The 20,298-nt window shown below is 39.9% G+C and overlaps 4 protein-coding genes across 4 annotated transcripts; 1 reads left to right on the top strand and 3 right to left on the bottom strand.

Moving 5' to 3' along the window:
• On the bottom strand, window positions 1-2,905 carry LOC103704030 (pleckstrin homology domain-containing protein 1). The gene is made up of 2 exons (XM_008787151.4): window positions 401-2,905; window positions 1-210 (listed from the first exon to the last, which is right to left on the bottom strand). The coding sequence occupies exon 1, from the start codon at window positions 891-893 to the stop codon at window positions 435-437; it is 459 nt and encodes a 152-aa protein (XP_008785373.1). The 5' UTR covers window positions 894-2,905; the 3' UTR covers window positions 1-210; window positions 401-434.
• A 152-nt stretch (window positions 2,906-3,057) lies between these two features.
• LOC103704031 (30S ribosomal protein S31, chloroplastic) lies at window positions 3,058-4,010 on the bottom strand. Its single transcript, XM_008787152.4, has 3 exons — window positions 3,759-4,010; window positions 3,558-3,622; window positions 3,058-3,407 (listed from the first exon to the last, which is right to left on the bottom strand). The coding sequence occupies exons 1-3, from the start codon at window positions 3,931-3,933 to the stop codon at window positions 3,276-3,278; spliced, it is 372 nt and encodes a 123-aa protein (XP_008785374.1). The 5' UTR covers window positions 3,934-4,010; the 3' UTR covers window positions 3,058-3,275.
• Window positions 4,011-4,213: 203 nt separating this feature from the next.
• On the top strand, window positions 4,214-12,135 carry LOC103704032 (probable zinc metalloprotease EGY2, chloroplastic). The gene is given in 14 exon segments (XM_008787154.4): window positions 4,214-4,579; window positions 4,690-4,762; window positions 6,115-6,210; window positions 6,526-6,618; window positions 6,742-6,795; window positions 6,942-7,049; window positions 7,557-7,611; window positions 7,614-7,630; window positions 7,721-7,826; window positions 8,068-8,179; window positions 8,455-8,608; window positions 9,279-9,486; window positions 10,181-10,341; window positions 11,685-12,135. Coding segments are annotated over 14 exon segments (1,734 nt in total). The 5' UTR covers window positions 4,214-4,334; the 3' UTR covers window positions 11,937-12,135.
• A 3,289-nt stretch (window positions 12,136-15,424) lies between these two features.
• Window positions 15,425-19,724, bottom strand: LOC103704033. Its single transcript, XM_008787158.4, has 8 exons — window positions 19,422-19,724; window positions 17,272-17,463; window positions 16,926-17,170; window positions 16,607-16,810; window positions 16,461-16,499; window positions 16,216-16,317; window positions 15,737-16,129; window positions 15,425-15,626 (listed from the first exon to the last, which is right to left on the bottom strand). The coding sequence occupies exons 2-8, from the start codon at window positions 17,453-17,455 to the stop codon at window positions 15,576-15,578; spliced, it is 1,218 nt and encodes a 405-aa protein (XP_008785380.2). The 5' UTR covers window positions 17,456-17,463; window positions 19,422-19,724; the 3' UTR covers window positions 15,425-15,575.
• Window positions 19,725-20,298: the final 574 nt, after the last annotated feature.

Below are 20,298 nucleotides of genomic sequence, written 5' to 3'. Positions count from 1 at the left end.
TCATCAACGATCTTGCAACATAAATAATTGCTAATAATAACAAGAAAATCAGAAGAATTGAACATAGTATAACAAAGGAGCAACTGTCTCACACATGAATCACAGGAATACATAACAAGAAGGAGGCAGAGTAGGAAGATGCAGCATGCGATAGTTTATAAGGATCGAGACCCAGCAACAAGAACAGATCCTATACATCGATTCCCAGCACTGTCAAATTACGACGGCAGTTAGAGATGTACAGATAGACAGCGCAATTATAACAGCAAGCAGTCCGTACAGCACGATCAAGAAAAACACACTCAAGAAAGAAAGAGAGGAGGAGAAACCCTAGATTGCGCAATAGCTGCGGGAGGATGCATCCGACGGGTGAGAGAGAGAGAGAGAGAGAGAGACGCACCGCAGCCAATTCATGAGGAGGAGGATCCATCCATCTAGCGCTGATCGACGGACGAGTGGTGGCGGGTGTTGTCGTAGTCGACGACCTCGGAGTCGGTGACGGAGCGGGAGTGCTGGACGATGGAGCGGCCGATGGAGTTGATCCACTCCTCCTTCTCCTTCTCGGAGTCGGCGATGAAGTACATGGTCTCGCGGCTGGTCGATAGCTCGAAGGCGAACTGCCGGTTGAGCACGTCCTCGGCGCCCTTCACGGTGAGGCAGGAAGCCACGGGGATCACCCCCCGCGAGACCGACGCCCGGGTCACCCCCGGTTCCTTGAACCAGAACAGCTTCCCTTGCTTCAGCACGAACCACCGGCGCCGCCACGTCTTGATGTACTCCCCTTGCTTCGTCAGCCATCCCGCCCGCTCAGGGTTCGACCAGAACTCCACGCCCCCGCCCAGCTCCTCCGCTCCACGCGATCCCCCCAACGCCGCCCTCCACAGGCTCGCCATCTCGGATTGCTCCGTCTTCCTTCCTCTCGCTCGCAGGTCCGAGAACAGGCCGCTCTCTCTCTCTCCCTCTCCCTCTCTCTCTCTCTCTACGGAACAAAGAGGGGCGATAAACGGTGGCCGTTTATGATGAGGACTTTTATATCCTAAAGTCGGCAAATGGCGTTGCCGGCTTCTGCTTTCACGCCGATTCTGAGGGAAAACAACGGGCTGGTTAGGGAGAGCGCCTATCTTAAACCAGGCTTTCCGTCCAAAAGGGAGGCAGCTTCTCCCACTTATGCTATCACGGTACTTCACATTAAGTGAAAAACTTTATAGAAACTGCTGCCTAAAAGTGGTAATAGAACAGTTTGCCCGCAGATTATAAGCTTGAAGCGTGGTCACCTCAGCAGCAATCGAAACCCATGGCAGCTCCGCGTGCTAAAACCTGGTGAAGCTCCTAATTGCTATTATGATATTTTTTCAGCTTCAGCCTGCTTCCTTATTGCTTTTTGTTTTTGTTTTTTTGTTTTTTTTGGGGGGTGTGTGTGTGTGTAGAATCCAACCACCCCATGGTGAAGCTGCTCTCCGGTACAAATCCGTCGGCGCTGCTGAATCTGCAATCCTGACCGAATGTCTTTCCAAACGCCTTTACCGGCGACTAAGAATAATTTATATCTTGGAATCCATCAACAAAATCACTTCCCCAGAGATCTATGGGTTTGGTTACTGTGAGCCACTACAAATCCTGCAGAGGGATGTCAGGAGTTGTAATGCTACGATATCAAATGATCTATGAAGAGGCATTCCAGATGCTTTTATCGATTTTAGCAGGCAAAACTACTGCTATAACTTGATGAAGAAAACATATGCCGTCAGGCTGAAGAAGAAATAGATCACTAGGACGAAAAAAGAAGAGGAATGATGCAACAGACTTCTGATGACCACTGACCTGCCCGTTCCTACCAGTTCAAGAACTGCTTTTTTCGTGCTGGAAGAACTCACAAAGTTTCGATAGTGCTCAAGAAGGAGAATTGAAGGGGGCAATAAAAAAAGAGGGCCGAGGTAGACGTGGTTGAGGCCCATGAGTCCCAACTGGCTGGTTACTGGGAAAGGCAGCAATCCAACTAATCTTTTTTCAAAAAATCCAGTGTTCCACTTGTCTTACCGACATCGGTGATAAAAAAAAAAAGCGAAGTAATGATATGAAGGTTTTATCAGGTAAGATAATGACTTGTCCCTAGTTGCCCCCGGCTATCCCCCCAAAATGCTAAGACATCCCCCCGAAATGCTAAGACATCCCCTATATGCCCGTGATTCCAAAGAAACTCCGTCATGTACTGAAACTCTGCAATGTACTCTTTAAGAGCTTGACCAATAATCAGCAATTTGAAAGAAGAAGAAGAAGAATAGTGGCATGCTGTACAAACACAGCCTAAGAAGAATCTATTCCTAAACTTCTTCACTGTTTCCAGATAAACATTCACCCGTCACCCATGTCCTCATTTAACTGATACATGATATGCATACCGCACAAACATATTCCAAGAAGAGGAAGAAGAAGAATATGTTTCGTTTAAATCCTCAGGAAAATCACCCTCAGAGAGTGATTTGCAGATTCTATTCAGCAAGGAGACATACATCTTGTCATCACAAGAGTCTGGATCCAAAGGCAAAAGTTAGCACCTTGCTGGTTGTGAATGAAATGCATAAAATATTTTCTTAGGCGCAACAATTTTTGGATAGGATATGCACTTCTCTATCTCGAAGGTTGATGCATCCAGTGCCAAGAAAGAAATTTCGCACCACATAATCTACCATGGACTTTATTTATGACCCCCGTAAAATCGAAAAGAAGGAGATTATTTTTCATCAGATTTGTCAATGTATACTCTAAAAGGTTTATAACTAAATTAGTCTATTGAACAAAGAGGCTATTTCCAAATAGATCAATTTAAGATTTTAAATTCTCCCTTTTCTTCTTCTCTTCTTCCTTTCCTCCTCCCTCTTCTCTACCTGCATAGATAGTTGCGTCCATGATTTAAAATGTTGTTTGCATACAATAAGGATGACATATGTTACAGGTCTCAAGCTATCGTAGAGACTAGCTTTTTGTTGGCCAAAAATCGTAGAGAAGGGAAAAGGGCATCAACCAATGTACAGCTAGAATGGTTGGGAATTATAATTATAAAAAGAAAGGAAAAAAAAAGAGGATATTTTATCACATCCCCATATACTGAATAAAAAGAGACAAGTGGAAGAGTGAAAATGCCAACTTAAAAAGACGGATACATAACTGTGAAATTGTTAGAGAGCAAGCATAATGTCAAAGTTCCAGAAAGGGATTACATCTCCTAAATAGAAAGAGCGGAACGGGGATCATGCTCGTACATCGCATCTACGTAGCTAGGAGAAGAGGGACTCGTCGATTTCGATCTTGACGACCTCTCCATCATCAAAACGGTCTTTCTTGGGAGGTGAAGGCGGCGCTGGAACCCGCGGAGGGCCTCTTCCCTTCTTCTTGTTACGAGGCCGTGCCTGATGGATATTTTTTATCACATGGCCAAAAATAAGACGCAAGAAAACACAAAAGGAGAAAAGGATGAGGAGTCGATTGCCACAAAAAAGAAAGAAAGAAAGAAAGAAAAACATAAAGAGTCAGAAGGGAGAATCTGGAGAGGCACTCACGTTTCCGAAGGAATGGTTGAACCGCTTTCCTTTGGCCGTCTTCTTATCCCCTCTGCCGCAGTATACTGACACCAGAACCAGAAAGAAGACATGGGGTTTAGCCAGGGCACAAACCCGAAAGATGCAATTTGCCGGCCAATAGAAAGGAAAGAAAGAAATAGAAGAAGAAGAAGAAGAAGAAGAAGTGCTTATTTTGTTAACCTAATGAAGGAAGCGCCCGAGGAGCAGTGACGGGCGCGGAAACCGAGAAAAGATTCGTCGCGGAGAGGGATACCGTTTCGGCGCGAGAGAAGGAGAGGTGGGAGGAGCGCGGGTCACGATAGAAGGAGGAAGCTACAGGAAGAGCACCCGCCAGTCCCAGAGCGAGCAGCGCCATGGAATTAATTTGGTGGCGGACGAACGGGATAAACAGGAAGGATAAGACCTGAGAGCAGCGCCATGGCCTTGATATAGCAAGCGGGGAGAGGGCCTAATGGTTCTATTGAATGGGCTTCGGCCTCCAACCAGACCATAATCTAGTCATTTTATTGGGCCGGCAGCCACCTGGGCCAACATTAGCTACCCCGCACCGGCACGAACCCGCATTCGGTCGCGGGATGCGATCCATCGCTACGACGGACGGTCCCTCCGCTCTCGTTTTTGTTGAAGGATAGAGGATAAGATTTTGTTTCTCCTCCTATCCGTTCCCTTCCCTCCGCCTAGTTTCAGTTTTAACGCTCCAAACCCTCCTCCTCCTTCCCTACTGCCTTCCTGTCTCGCGAGGCTGTCATATAGGTGATGGTGAGATGTATGGTCGAAGCGCTGAGCTCTGCATTCGCCTCACCACGAGATATGATCGTCCCGGCGGCTTCCCTCGGAGATCTCTCCTCCCCTGTAATCGCGCAATGCCTTCACTATTGTCACAGACCCCGTCCCAGCCCTCACCTCACCACCGCCACCACCTCTTCTTTTGCTTCTGCTTCGAGAAGTAGCCGTAGACGCTTTTGGAAGACCTTCCCCTGCTTGCAAATTTATAGCTTCAGGTCTCTTCCTCTTTCCGGATGGATTCGTCTCTCCTCAAATCCTCTCTGATTTATCCCGCACTGAATTGATTCTTTTCCTTTCCCTTTTCTGTTCCCTCACACAAATTAAGGTCAAGCAGGCGAGGGATTCGAATTCGCTGCCAAGCGATGACGGAAACAGAACCGGAGGGTAATGACGAAACGGTACTCTTCTTTATGCTCCGTTCTTTGTTTCAGAATATTTGCTTCTTCAATAACTGCGGGCGTTGCCTTCTCTGGTTGCTGGATACCCTGCTTTCTTATTATAATCTCCTCAGATTTATCATGTGTTTCTTGCCAAAATGAAAGCTGTATAATATTTCTTGAATTATGTTGCTAGAAAAGTTGAAAAGATAAATCCTGCTCCTTCTCACACACTCCCTCTCTTCTATCATAGTGCCCTTTTAAGAGTTTCTCGGTACTTTTTGCAATGGGATTACGTATTCGACCTCATTTTTTTAATACTCTTAGTAACAAGTTATCGTCATCCCATTTGGAAAGATAATAATTTTTGGGTATTGTACACCTTTATATAATTTCTTCCTCAAAGTATCCTATAATCTTATGACCAAAGAAGTGAAAAAAAGAAGTATCCTATAACCTCTCCATCTCAGTCACTGGTCTTGCAATCATTCTGCTTTTGTCCCCATCGGATTGGTTGAAACCTATTTCAATGAAGCATAGACAATTGATTGAAATAGTTAATATGAGGAAATGTAGGATGCAGCATGCGAGTACCTCTTATTATGAAACATAGGGTTTTGTGGATTACTTGGGGTGTTTAAGCCCTTAATAATACTTGGAACCTCCAATTAGTTTTTGACACAACGTGTAAGATAACAAAGGCATTCTTGGAGTCTAATCCCTCTAGCGAATTGATTGAATTTTCAACCACATTTTGACACGTCATTGTAAGATATTGTGAGTACTCTTCTAAATGAATTCCCCAAGGAATCTATAAACAGGAAACATTTTGTAATTAAACATGTTTGTGCGGTATAGAACTATATGATAGGTCATGTTTTCTACTTATGTATCCATTTGTGTTGAATTGAATTAAAACAAAATGAATCTGGTACCTTTAAGTCAATAATTCCATCTCGTGCCATTTGCAGCACTCTTCTTTTATGCCAGATGGAGTTGTATCTTGTAATATACATAGATTCACTGTCAGCAAAGCTATTCAAATAAAGACTTGATCTGGCTATCTTGTATATGAATGCATCATTGAAGCACATGTGGCACTTATTGCAGCAGTTTTTTCTGAGTTTGCTCTTTATCGCTATATCACAACAGTAGATTTCTCTTGTGCTTTTGATTGTTATCAGTCAGAATATGCCTAGTTATCTTCGGATTTCTGAAGCACTCATCTTTCCAATATATTTGATTAGCTCAATTTCTGTGCTATTAAGCAGCTTGTCTGTTATCATGCTTTGACATACTGTAATGTTAAACATGAAATGCATGGTTTTGCTCATTATGGCTTTGTCATGTTTAGTGCCTAACTATTTTTGTAGGAAAATGATGCGTCTGGAGATGAAACACCCCCTCCTTCAGGTGATGACCTAGTGCAAAATAATAGACATCTCAAAGCTGAATTCAATATTGATCAGGTAAATTTGAAGCATCTCCACTTTTCGTTTAGTAGCATTAGTGCATCTAATAAACACTTTATTTATGGTTACCCTCTTTTTTTTTTATTTTGCATCCACATTTCATGCCACTGATCATTTTTATGGACAGTTCAGATGAAGTTGAATAAATTTATTATTCTTCATGCATTCTCTTCTTGCTTCATGGCATTTTCTGCTTCCTTGTCTGAAAAAGAAAAATGAGCTAACACGTATGCAAGATGGTCAGCTATTAACAAACAAATGTTAATTATATGGAAAAGCAATAATATGGCCGCTTTTACCATGTTTCACCAGAACAAGGATGAAGGTGGTAGCAAAGGATTGCTGGATCTTGGCAACACACTGGAGAAAAGCGAGGTGGATCTTGTAACTCAAAATGACAAGCAGGTGTTTTCATAGTTGAGTTAATGAACTGGTTTTACTTGTTGCAACTGATCTTTTTTCTAACTTGCTAGATAACAGATATATGTGTTTGCATCTTAAAGCTTTTCTAAAATAAACCTGTTATAGGAGAAGAATGATGACTTAGAGGTTGCAAGTGGATCACCTTTGCCAGGAATGAAGGTGAAAATTTTCATGGCACCCATTCTCTTTTGGCGAAAACTTTGATTAAGAAAACATCAAGTTCTATGTTCTTTCTCTTGCTTTTGTATAATTTATACAACTTCATCTAATATATGTCTTGCTTGTTAAATGTCAACAAACTACAGCAACAACTTGGTGAACCTATCAGGATTCCAAAGGCCACAATAGACATTCTAAAGGACCAAGTTTTTGGTTTTGACACATTCTTCGTGACCAGCCAGGAGCCTTATGAGGTTATTTATTATTCCTTTTTTCTCTTCTTATTTTGGAAGACTTTGTTTTATTCATAGATTGCTGATTGTAACTTCTCCCCTCTCTTTCCTCGTATTGTCTTTTAAAATATTAATTGTCATTTTCATGCTGAACTATTTCTTGTTTCCAGTTTAGCATGAGAAAGAGTTCAAATCTTTTCGGGCGTATTTCACGAAAAGTGTTAATGTGAAATAGATGGTTCATGGTTTCAATATGTTTTGGCCCTGTGTACATGGATGGAAAATCACTACATTCTGTTTCACAGTATATGTTAGAGAACAAGTGTTAAACCTTGATTTATTCTATTAATGTTCATGGTAGTTTACTTGCTTGTGCAGATAGCCTTGCTTTCTTATTTTGATCCCTTTTTTTTTTTAAAAAAAAAAAAAGTTAACTTCTTTCAAACCCCTACGAGCACAAAGAATTAACTTGATAAGACAAAAAAATTGTGTTCTTCAACCACTACCATCCAGTTGTCTCTGTAACAGGGTGGAGTATTATTCAAGGGAAATCTTCGAGGGAAGGCAGCTAAAAGTTATGAAAAATAACAAAGAGGATGCAGGTGATTCAGACTGCTCCTTCTACTTGACTAGCTTAGAAGTTGGACAATTTAGCATGGTTTTGCATAATATTTTTGTATTGTAACTCACAGGATACATTTGGGGACAAATATAAGCTTTTTCTTCTCATCAATCCAGAGGATGATAAGCCGGTGGCAGTAGTGGTGCCTAGGCAGACATTACAGCCAGAATCTACTGGTAAGACTTCCCCCTTTTGTGGTTCTGGCCATGCTTTAAAGTTTGAAAGATCACTTGTGTCAAATATTCCGTCTCTAAATTGTAAGTGACTTCACAATATTCATAGAAGTTGGTCTAGCGTCTCATTTCTTTTGTTGAATTTGTGTAATAATATTTAGAAAGACAATCATGCATCTGAACTTGTTAAATGATTTCTTTTTTCTTGACTTGTTTTGTCATGCCTGGGATGTGAAATGTGCAGCAATCCCAGAATGGTTCGCCGCTGGAGCATTTGGATTGGTTACAATTTTCACTTTACTTCTCCGGAATGTACCAGCTCTGCAAACCAACTTGCTGTATGAGGTTTCTCTCATGTTTGTATCATATATTGATTGATTATTTTGACTCCTATTCCCTCAATATTTCTTTGCTTTTGCTTTCACCACCATGTTTTAGTTTAAGGAAAAAGTTGGAAATAAAAGGATGAACTTACATTGGATGACTAAATAGAACTTTGCCCATCGTGTAGTCTGTTATTTAAAATATATCATTTCATGGATGAAAAAAGAATACCATCAATCAAATTTTGGGTGATCTGCATCGTTTTGTAAGACATTGTTACTAATGCTTAGCTATGTTGTTTTTTCAGATCGACATTTGACAATCTTGGATTATTGAGAAATGGCCTTCCTGGAGCCCTTGTAACTGCACTAGTTCTAGGGTTCCATGAAATTGGTCATATTTTGATTGCTAGAGATACTGGGATCAAGCTTGGAGTACCATATTTTGTTCCTAGTTGGCAGGTGAGATATTGTCATTCTGTCCCCGTCTTTCAGTGATAGGATGCATGAAATGGCCGCACTATCTAAGCAATATGGCTTTACATCATGTTCTAGAAGTCTTATTTTAGAAGTTCTGAATGCAGCCTTTGTTATTGAATTTGGTTACGCTTGATAGTTATTTATTTGGTCTTATGATATACCATGCTTTCTTCTCAAAGAGCTTATGTCATTTTGAGAAAGCCATAGACAAGAACATGATACATTTTTTGCACTTAATTGGATGTAGTATTAATATAGTGCAGATATTTGATTGGTGATGGCTTACAACTTTCATGAACGAGCACGTGTGAAATGCCTTTGCTGCTCTAGGTAATTTGACTTTCAATCAAACGAGTCATAGGTAAGCTTCTGGAATTGAAAGTTCGAAACAATCTGTAAAAAGTCTCTGGCATCTTTTTGTGTCAACAAGTCACTTTTGCTAGGCTATTGCCATTGATACCAAACATAATGTAGTAATTTTGCCTATCTTTCATCAGAAAACTTCCTGCTTGCCCTCAATACATATGATTTTTGCCCTTCAAGTTCTAGCTTGCTAAAATTCAAGTTTGGATTTAAAGCATTGATCATCTAATATCATGAATCTCAAATATCCTCTTATATAAAAAGTTATGCATCAGTTGGTTGGTTGCAGACAGGATCTTTTGGTGCGATCACAAGGATTCTCAGTATCGTAGCCAACCGTGAGGACCTTATCAAGCTGGCAGCTGCTGGACCTTTGGCTGGGTTCTCTGTGGGATTTGTTCTTCTGCTACTGGGGTTCATCTTACCTCCTGCTGATGGCATTGGTATTGTGGTTGACCCAGCTGTCTTTCATGAATCATTCCTTGCTGGAGGTATTGGTAAGTACTTTCTCCTATTTCAGCAATCCAAATCACTCCCTCTATCATCTCCATCTGCACACAATCCCACCCTCACCCCCAACACCCTTCTTTCCCTTCCTTCCCCTTCTGGGTTCATGATTCATGTTCGCATGCATGGGTTGGCAGAAACAAGCCATATTGCTATAATCTGCTTTCTAAGCTTCATGCCATCTGGTTCTGATTCCTTCCCTTTCACTGGATGGCTGATTTTTTTTTCCTTTGTCAGTGTCTTTCTCCATGATAATAGTGGGGAGAAAGATGGACTAGTATTTTGCATATATTTTGTATCACATGCAAGTACCACTATTTTATGCTCATGTTGATTGTCTTTAGGAATCACAAGGCCAAACATATATTGCATAATCTGTTTCCTATCTGACTGGAGTTCGGAATCCAAGTAAAAACAAGAATTATTCTCTGTTTTTTTCCTTTTGCTCTAGTATTAATTATTCAAGCATTGACCTTCGAACTAAGTAACATTTTCTTCAATAGATGTAGAGCTTTTCTAGTCAAAAATGAACATCAGATGTACTTTCCCTCATGTTTGGATAAATGGTCAAAACTAAAACACTTCAGTAAATTGCAGTACTTATGTTAACTATTGAAACATATTGTACGTATGACAACCTTTTGGTGAGAGCTAAGACCTTTTGTTTCGTATATGGTTGTGCAGCTAAGCTTCTTCTTGGAGAGGTTCTGAAAGAAGGATCTCCATTATCTATCAACCCACTTGTTCTTTGGGCTTGGGCTGGGCTTCTTATCAATGCTATCAACAGCATTCCTGCAGGAGAGCTTGATGGTGGCCGGATTTCATTTGCAATATGGGGAAGAAAGGTATACTCTTTAAGATTTGAGGGCATGGCCTGCTTATTGGCCTTCTGTATTCAGATATTCTTGTGTGCAAGCTTACATCTTGACCTTGTGCTTATGGTCCAAAAACCATACCAGGGAGAAGTTCTGGAGGGCAGCAGTATGGTTTGGTGGCATAATGGCCTTATGAATCCTACATTATTTTGTGCTGGATATAGATTTTAGTTTATGATAAGTGCCTAGAATTATAACCAGCAAGCCTCATCTACTCTGTGGGATCTATACATTCTTCTTCAACAATCAATCCTTTCAAGAACTACATCTTTACTGATAACTTTTGCATATCTTTTCTTGCTACTTCCGCTGAGATTGCCTTAAGCTTCGCTATTCCCACTTGCAAACATTCACTAATCTGGGCTACTCTACTTGTTATGACCACAGTTTATTGTTTGGCATGCCCATACTAGTTTGGTCAATTCATAACCTCCTTATTGGCACATCTCTACTCTAGTTTAATTTACTCTCTTTACTCCTATCATTGTTATTTCACATAAGATTCCCTCACAAGTATTTAGATCTTTATTACAGCATCTAATGTTCTGGGACTATCGTATGTTTTAATATCCTGGAATGAATGCGTGAGAAATGATAAATTGATCTGGGGGTGATGGTAAGCTGTTAGTTAATCTTCTCACTCTGAAAGCAAGGAATCAAGTAGTTACAAGTAAGGTGCAAAACTTGAGCTCACCTATAATTACCTGGCATAATTTTATCCAAGCACATGGTTTACCTCTAAGGCCTTCTTGGGTGTTCCATCATCCCTTATATATATATATATATAGCCTGCATCTATGAGAATTACAAAGTAGTGGAAATGAAGAGAGAGATGGGAGGAATTAGTGGAGGCTATTCCTTTCCCAATCTTAAGTTTCTAGAAATACCGGGATCATTAAAAGGTGATTTCTGGTTTCCTCAAAATCTTAAGATAGCAGGATCTATAGTTTCCTATAACCTCTCCACTTTCTTCATCTTCCCTCCTTGCCGCTCGCACCCACTTATGTGGGAGACATCACATGAATATGCTGCCTTCCAAACAGGCCATTCTATTTGACCAGATGCATTAGAGCAAGGGTATGCATGAAGAAAGCAATTTGCTTGATTGAATCTGTTCTTTCTTGTTGTCTGTTAAATTTGCACTTTTACTTTCTTTTCGCTTTGTTTCCAACTTTGGTTTTCTGGAGCTTGTTTCCAATGTCTTGGCTATTGGTGCCAGTCAGTTCTGCTGATAATTTGAGATTGCGCACTTTTTTTCCCTCAACTTGTTCTAGCTTGCTTACCAATGATAACTTACCTGGCTTGTATGACAGGCATCTGCTCGCTGGACTAGCGTCACCCTTGCCTTATTGGGGATATCATCACTTTTCAATGATGTAGCATTCTATTGGGTGGTTTTAATATTTTTCTTGCAGAGGGGGCCTATTGCTCCTCTCTCCGAAGAGATCACCGAACCTGAAAATAGATACGCTATCCTTGGTGTTGCAGTTCTGTTGTTTGGACTGCTTGTGTGTCTACCTTACCCCTTTCCTTTCACCAATGAAGGAATGAATTTTGATTTTTGAGTGCCATTTATCATCTGGGCCTCTTCCATTTAAACAATTTTACAGTTTTTTTTTTTTTGTTAAGGTGTTGTAAGGGTTGATACGTACTTTAAAAAAAGTTTCATGTGGCTAGGACTCTCTTTCATCATTGATGAATGTTTATCTGTAGTAAAATTTGCAGAACCATACCATACTATTAATTAATTGTACTTTCTGGTAAGTTGCTTGGATAGAAATTGTCATTTGTGTTATGGGCAATTCATGGAACAGTGACGATGTAGGGCCCTCTTAAGAACACAGAAATGAGGACTCTAAACACAAGGATGTAAAGAATGATACGCAACAAGTGCTTTGGGAATATATCAAAAAACCGACAAAATTTGTAAATTCACTCGTCTCAAGCTGACGACGACTCTTAACAAGTATTTTGGTTTCTCACCAGGTAGGGCTGAGAATGGATCTCTATGGTTGGGATATCATGGCATCCATATCCATATTCATAGGTACAAGTGTGGGTGCAAATATTAATTAGATACAGAAACTTCATCATACTTATGTTAAATGGATGAAAATATAAATAAAATATCGATGTATGAATATAAATTTGATAGTTAAATTTTATGAACCACCTAATCAAAGATTTTACTATATAGAACATACTTTAAATTAAAACCGTGCTAGCATTCTTACTTTCCAAAAAATATATATGAAAGTTATATAAAATTAAACTGTACGCAGAAGCAGATATTCAGATATGTTTTGAATATTTATTTATCTACATTTTTATTTGCTTTGTTTATGGATATGAATGTGGATATTAATCAGTGATTGAAATTTATCTCCATTTTTAGATTGCTTCATATGCAGTAAGATAGATATTGTCCTATCCATTTTAACCATTTTTGGATACTATTTTAAAAATTATATTAGAATTGCTAGTAGTCGTGTCGGACCAAATAAGGGTGAAGTCGAATATAAGATAGGTCAAAAAAGTGTCAGCTGGAATTTGATATATTTATTAGATGGGTCAAAATCCGAACTTGGCTATTTTGTTAAACAAATAATCTAATCTAATCTACGAAAGATTGAATCAAGTTAAACAAGTTAATTAGTTAAGCATTGCCATCCTTAATCACTAGAAATTGCATGCACAAAATTCATAGTATGAGAAATAATTGCACAATTGATGTAAGAAATTTAAGATGGATTTGGAGAGGGGTGCCTGGAATGAGGTGTGAAAACATTGCCCTACGAATGAATTTCACCCCATTATGCAGGTATATGGTGAGATCATACCTAAGGTATAATAAATCCGACTCAGCTCCAAGCATCCTTTCACGGGCACAAGTGTGTGGAGGTCTAACCCAACGGATCCCTTCAGCTGCCTAGGAAGATGAGAAGGGAGTAGGAAAAATAGGGGCAAAATTTGAAAAGCAGAAAGGCTAGCAAAGCAATGGAAGCTTTCGGAATGGCAGACTAGGTCACCCTCATAAGGTCTGATTTGAGACTTCATACGGGCTCATTTAATGTAAGCCCCAGAGAGGCCCCCAAATGAGATGGAGAATTAGCCACCTTTGTCCCTCAATGTTTTTTAAGTTGGATTGCCCTTTCTTTCGTATTGAATTCGATCAATAAATACAACTTCTTTATGATGCACTGCAACAGGCAAAAAATAAAGTCCAAAAGTTGTATACCCACGGTGCCCCCCTCTTTCAACTGAGTTGACCGCCCCACTTCGATAGTTAGAGTTGTGCTCTTCATAAGTTGTTTGTGTACCCTTGGAGCTGTGTCGATGGAGTTACTTCTTGCCCATAAAAGCAAAACTATACTCACCTACCACCTGGTGCCCGCAAAAGCAAACTCTACTCACCTACTACCTGACCATTTTATGGGTTGGTGAGATTGGAAGAGGCAAGCTGAATAGGTTTTGGGCACAATTCAAGCAAGAGAGAGAAAGAGATGGAGAGATAGAGATAGAGCCAAGACCAACACCACGGAAGAGAGAATCGCTTTCGTTAATGAAGGGAAAAGAACCTACTCGCAACCAACATTGGTTTACAGAACTAACTTTCTATCTCACCATAGGATTAAGCTCTTTGTTGCGGCTCTAACTCCTATTTTCTGCATCACCTTTGGAAAAGCAAGGACACGATTCTAATCCGCCTTAGATCGCCTACTTGTCCTAGTTCCTCAAGGTCAACTTTGATGGGCCAGTCCTGAATGGTGGCACGAGGGAAGGCGCGGATTTTGTTATTTGGGACCCGTCTGCTAAAGTTGTGGTTGTTGGGGGTAGTCAATTATTTGACACTTCGGTTCCGAGTGCAGAGCTGAGAGCTGCCTGGGCGGACCTTCGACACGCCCGGTGTGTGTTACAGGCCAGGTCTATCATCCTAGAGGATGATTCAACCACCATTATCAGTTGGATCCGGAGGGGTCCTAGAGGTGACGGCAGCGACCATCTCTTGCTCCGTGACATTTGGGCTATGGTGAGGGATGGATGGACCTTTCAGACCAAGCATATCTATCGTGAAGCCAATGGTACTGCGGATTGAGTGGCTACGTATGTAGCTCGTCATTCCGAAGGCACCTTATGGACTGGAGATGGGAAGCTGTCTTTGGTACCCGTATCCTATTTTTTGATTTTATTGGATGTAGCTGTACCCGTCAGGTATGATCCACCCATATTAGCAAAAAAAAAAAAAAAAGGGGAGAGGAGTTTATTCACGACGGCCCGCTTGAGTTGGAACTGCGGCAGTGACAGAATATGGCTACAGCGGTTCAACTTAATCTTTTTTTTTTGAATACAGAAGTAAGAAATTCCATTTAACTAAGATTATCAACTATTCTCCTTGCTACGACCTTAATAGGACAACATAGGATGGTTAACGCAGAACATCAACTTGACTTAGTGATGACAGGAGAACACCTATTAATACTAGCCTGGCCCGGGATGAAATACCTTTCTCACGTTCTAGTAATCGATCACTACAAAAGAAATAATATTTTTCGGCACTTTTTAGAGTCTTTACCGATGCTTGTAAATGTTGATAATTTTCGAGTCGACGCTTCCAAAAGCACCGAACAGGTAAGGGTGAGAAATTTTTTTTTTCCGACTCTTTTGGAAAGCTTCGGCATAAATGGACTCTATGCATACGCTTTTAAGCGTCACCCCGTTTTGCAGTCCGTCGACGCTTATAAGCGTCGGCCGAAACCGAAGATAGGCCGATGCTAAGAAGCGTCGGCCCGCTTTAGACCTCGCCGATGCTAATAAGCGTCGGCCCATTTTGTACTCTACAGACGCTTATTAGCATCGGCGGAGTCTAAAGCGTGTTGGGCTTCCGCCGACGCTTGAGCCCAACACACTTAAAAGCATCGGCCCAAGCTAGAGCCTTTGTCGACGCTTTCCGTGCCATGCCGGTTTACGAGCGTCGACAATAGGAATTATTTTTTTAAAAAAAATTATAAAAGCAATTTTTAAACCCATATACATTACCTTCCAACACAACAAATATACAACCTAAATCATACAGATAACAAAAGTCACGTCACAGACAAGAACTTTTCATTCGAGATATTCATATTATCATATTTGATTATATTGTACTTTGATAACATTAAAAACATACCTATCAAATTTCTAAATAAAAAGTCTACGATATATCAGGGGTCGATGGCATCATCATCGCCACGAGTAAATGAAGTATCACCAACCTACAAGAAAAAAAAAAGACACTTTAGAAAATAAGAATACAAAAGCCATTATGCTCGTATAAAAATATGTTATAATTAGATAAAATATTCAAATAAATTTAGTTATTTACCTGAGGGGCAAATCTCTGCAATAAAGATGAAATCTGGTTAAGCTGATCCTGCAAAGATTGTATCTTTAACTCTTGGCTCTGCTTCAACTTTGCAATATCGGTCTTATGGCTCTGCCTTATCTTCTCTATCTCTGTCTCATAGCTCTGCCTTATCTGCTCTATTTCTGTCTTTAGACTACAAATCTCTGCAGTGCTACTAACATGTCTGGCATCTTGGGTATATCGGCTCACTGCAGACAACTGAGTGGCAGTAACTCCAACACCATAACCACTCACTTGGCCATAACATTCTGGACCCATCAATTCAATGAAAACCTGAGCTTTGATGCGACTGGTCGCGTCGGATGATGATGACTCTCCGACACGCTCTGAAATAAGAGATGTAGCCCTGTCCTATCTCTCTCAAAAAAAGTCACATTAATATTTAAAAAAAAGTAAAACTAATAAAAAAATTGAACAAATTAAAAATGAATACATACAACTATATCTTTGACCTCCTTCCGGACAAAACTGTCATCTCGGTAGGTGTAAGTCTTACTATAGAACTCTACCTCACCAGGCTCCCTTTCATGCTCTTCTATCTATACACACGAAGAGTATATTGGCAAATTATATATTACGATACGTGTTATATGTTAGTAGAGTTTCAAAAAGTTTCAAAAAAAATTACGAATTCATTTCTACGTCTCGCATAACTCTTCGAGCCTGAAGTATGAGGAACTACCTGAGATGCTCGTGCAGCTCTACCAATATTGGAATATGCCTGTCAAAATCAAAAAAAAGCGAACAATATAATATATTTAATGTATATATTTGCAATTCATATTAATTAAAAGATATAATATAAAATATTGAAACAATATACACAACCTGTCCTCTTTCAGAAAACCAGTAGTGAACAAGCTCCCTCCACTGCTGGGGGTATATATCAGGAGGACAAACACGAGCAACCTCCTCCTCTGTCATACCCTCACGCTTGAAGTCCGTCTTCAACTTCGCCTTATATGCTTTCCATTTGCGGTTGAGGAACTTTAGCACCCAATCATGGCTCTCTGGAGGAAGTACAAACTTATCCTACACCAAGATACAGAATGTTATAATAATATTAAATCAAAAATTAAATTTATGATAGTAAGTAAATTAACATACAAGATGTATCAAATTAACAAGAACAAATTTAATTCATTACCTGTATAAATTTAAGAAGCTCAACCTTATATGAAGGAAGCATTTCATTCCACTTCGTATAGTTGAGCGGACACAACTGACCCTTGCGTACAACCGATCCTAAGAAACTTGATAAAAGACTTCCAGCCCTCTTGATGGGCTGCCCCAATTCGTTGCATCGGACGACGATCTTGTCACCCTCATGAGGCTGCCAGACATCCCTTGCTCGAGTGAGTCCCCGTCTCATCCTCACCGTCCCTTGTCTATCTATTAAAATTAAATAGAATATGCATTAAAACATTAAAGACAAATAAATTAAAATAATTAGATATAATAGAACTTAAAATATAAACTTTAAATCGAATTACCCTGGATCTGTAAGTCGTCCATAACAACCTCCTCTCTCGGGTAATGAGCAGGAGGCTCCCGCTGAGATTGGGACTCGTGCTGCTGGTGCTCACAGGGCTGCTGGGACTGCAGGGACTGATCAGAAGAAGATCCCATCTGAGACTGTTGGAACTCCACATCTCTGAATCGTTTTCCTCGACGCATGTTGTTACCTGGTATGCACAAAAAAGAATCAATATTAGTTAAATGATAATTCAATACTAAATGAATTACTAATAAGAGAGAACACAATAATTCATTCAATGTATATAACATAAATTTTACTTACCATTAAAATCAGAGTCTCAGTTTATTTGAATTTTTTTTAAAAAAAGGAACTTAATAGCATGACAGCATATCTATTCATTGAACCTATGAGTGATATTGAATGCTTTGCCATGAGATAAGAAAAATGTGGAGAGAATGATCTGAGGGAAGAGTCATCTGTTTTGGATCTTATTGGGAGCCTCTGGAGCATCTGTTTTGGCTTCGTTTCCATACCCTTCATCCTTATCTTACATCATATTGGGTGGCTTACTAATCAACTTCACATTTACATGGAAGGAATTAGGGTGGTCGATTGGCTGGTAGGCCAGATCTTTCTGACTCATTCACTTGGTAAGCTTAACCAAGTTTCTTTTCAGACTAGGACAGTGTCAGGTCTAAGTCTAATGTCTAGGAGCATAGACCCAGATGTCTGAATGAATTTTTGTCAAGTCAAAGCGGTATTGAACCCACTCCAACAACTTTTTTGTTTTTCTGCAAGAAGAGGAGCATTGAAATTTTTCATACAAAATTAAAATCTAATAATTTTTGAACGACCATATATCATCAGCATGCATCTAAGTGACAAATTTTTGAATTTGGGGTGTCATAGGGAGCCAAAGATCTCCCCAACATAAGTCTCATCTATATATATATATAATAGTTATATATATATATATATATATATATATATATATATATATATATATATATATATATATAATAGTTTTGAAATTAAAGAATTTTTCTTTCTTTGGTTCTATTCGTCATTTTTTATATGTTGAGAATGTGCTTTCTAATTATCTGAAAAATAAGCTAATTACATCACTGACTTTCCAGCCATCATGCACTCTTCTTATTTCCAGTCAGATCGGACACGTTTCATAAATCTTCAAAATAAATTAGCTTCTATCTCTTTCCCTAATTCAACTCCCAAACAGTTTGTACTCTTTCTCTTCTCTCAAAACGTGCATTGCATGTGCCAAAAAGAATGAGAAGATGTGAGCGCAAACATTCAAAAAGGCAGGTTACAATTTTTGAGGAGCAAATAAAAACAAAGATAACAAAGTAAGATGTCTGATAACCGAAATCCAAGTTGTACTGCTTCAATCTTTTAGTTTATAGATATGCAATATAATTCCCTGTGTATTCTACTTAGAAAGTCATTGAAGAAAATGAACAATTAAGAAGAAAAAACAGAGCAACAAGAAGTAACAGAAATATAACAAAATGAACAATAAACAATATATAGAACAAAGTTTTCAAGAGAAATATTACGATCTAAAGACAAGAACCAGAAGTAACCTAAATCCAGGTTGTATTGGTTCTTTTTTTTAATTATTTTTATTGCATATCAATGCACTTCAATTCTTTTGTCTTCTCCACTCAAAAAGAAAAAAGAAATCCAAGCGGGTGCTAATAAAAGGGTCAAATCGAGGGAGGATTTTTTGATGTTCTTGAGCTTAAAACAATCGAATCGTCCGAGACATACGATTTAAGCCAGTTCACAATCTAACCAACCTCAAGAACAATATTAAACCCATCAGATCGAAATTTAACACACGCCCCCACCTCACCACCCCCCCCCCCCCCCACCCAAAATCACCATTATAAACCAAAAACTCAAAATCGAAACAGCCGATTTAAAAACTGTACAGATGCAATCAAGCCTCACGGAATGGAAGCCCAAATTTCGAATCAAAAACGAAAAAGGAACACAAAAACAGCTGAACAATTGAGATCGGAGCAAACCGATCGAGAACGGGGAGGCTTCGGAGCCCGATCGAAGGCAAGAAAGACGAAATCAAGCCTTGGATACTCGGGAACGGATCGAAATCCATGGAAACGAGAGGGAAAGGAGACGAACCTGGGTCGAGACCAGGACGCGCGGTTAGGACGGGGACGGGGTCGGAGCCGGAGAGAAGGGAGGAGGAGAAGATCCTCGGGCGGAGGCGAAGCTCGCTCGAGGCTTGAGGGCCGGTCGGTCGGCGCCGGAGAGGAGGGAGGAGGAGAAAACACCTCGGGCGGAGGCGGAGCTCGCGCCGGAGAGGAGGGAGGAGGAAATCTATCGGGGCTTCGGGTCGGTAGGTGGGCGACGGAGAGGAGGAAAAGGGGGGCTAGGGTTTGGAAAGGGCCTCCGATTACAATCCTTGATATCTATAATGCTTATATTACAAATCTTAAATTTAGATTTAAATCTTGAAAATCTTTGGAATCTAAATTTGTTAAATTTAGATTATTTAAAATTTTGATAGTACATTGTGCCAGTTCTCATCGCCCATGCCACGCCACGCGTACATGAATGGCATGAAAGCCGAGCTAAGCCGGGCGAGCACACACGTGTGGTTGCCAGCCCAATGCCCACGAAGCCTATTTAGGATTGGAACTTCTGGATTTCAAAAAATGCAAGTGTATTTGTATTTAAACATCCAATATAAGATTATTAAATAAGAGGTTTAAAATTTAAACCTTCTCATAAGAAAATAACAAAATTTTCCAACACCCGTTACAACCAGGCTTTGGTGATCCCTTCTCTCTCTAACATGTCTATTTCAGCTGAACTTTGATAGCTTCTTATCCTACCTATCTAATATATGGTATTAAGAGTATGGGTAGGCCTTGAAATACAAAAAAGGTAGTGCAAATGTCCTATCTATTGGTAATCATAATAAACACCGTGGCTGTAATTGGTTAAATATGATGTGCATATGCAGCATTCATGTGCACAAGGCAGATGAGCATCA

The sequence above is a fragment of the Phoenix dactylifera genome, chromosome 3 (assembly GCF_009389715.1).
Source record: "Phoenix dactylifera cultivar Barhee BC4 chromosome 3, palm_55x_up_171113_PBpolish2nd_filt_p, whole genome shotgun sequence".
Lineage (NCBI taxonomy): Eukaryota > Viridiplantae > Streptophyta > Magnoliopsida > Arecales > Arecaceae > Phoenix > Phoenix dactylifera.
The sequence above is the reverse complement of the archived record's forward strand: the minus strand, read 5'-3'. Positions and strand labels throughout refer to the sequence as shown.

Bases quoted from the DNA above. Each gene is read 5' to 3' on its own strand.
- LOC103704033 (XM_008787158.4), bottom strand. From the start codon at position 17,455: ATGCGTCGAGGAAAACGATTCAGAGATGTGGAGTTCCAACAGTCTCAG. The intron at 16,130-16,215 runs GTATGTATTCAT...TGAGAGAGATAG, and splicing joins AGGAGGTCAAAGATATAGTT to GACAGGGCTACATCTCTTAT. The intron at 15,627-15,736 runs GTAAATAACTAA...TTTTTCTTGTAG, and splicing joins TGCAGAGATTTGCCCCTCAG to GTTGGTGATACTTCATTTAC.
- LOC103704031 (XM_008787152.4), bottom strand. From the start codon at position 3,933: ATGGCGCTGCTCGCTCTGGGACTGGCGGGTGCTCTTCCTGTAGCTTCC. The intron at 3,623-3,758 runs GTTAACAAAATA...TTCTGGTGTCAG, and splicing joins TCGGGCGCTTCCTTCATTAG to TATACTGCGGCAGAGGGGAT. The intron at 3,408-3,557 runs GTGAGTGCCTCT...AATATCCATCAG, and splicing joins TCAACCATTCCTTCGGAAAC to GCACGGCCTCGTAACAAGAA.
- LOC103704030 (XM_008787151.4), bottom strand. From the start codon at position 893: ATGGCGAGCCTGTGGAGGGCGGCGTTGGGGGGATCGCGTGGAGCGGAG.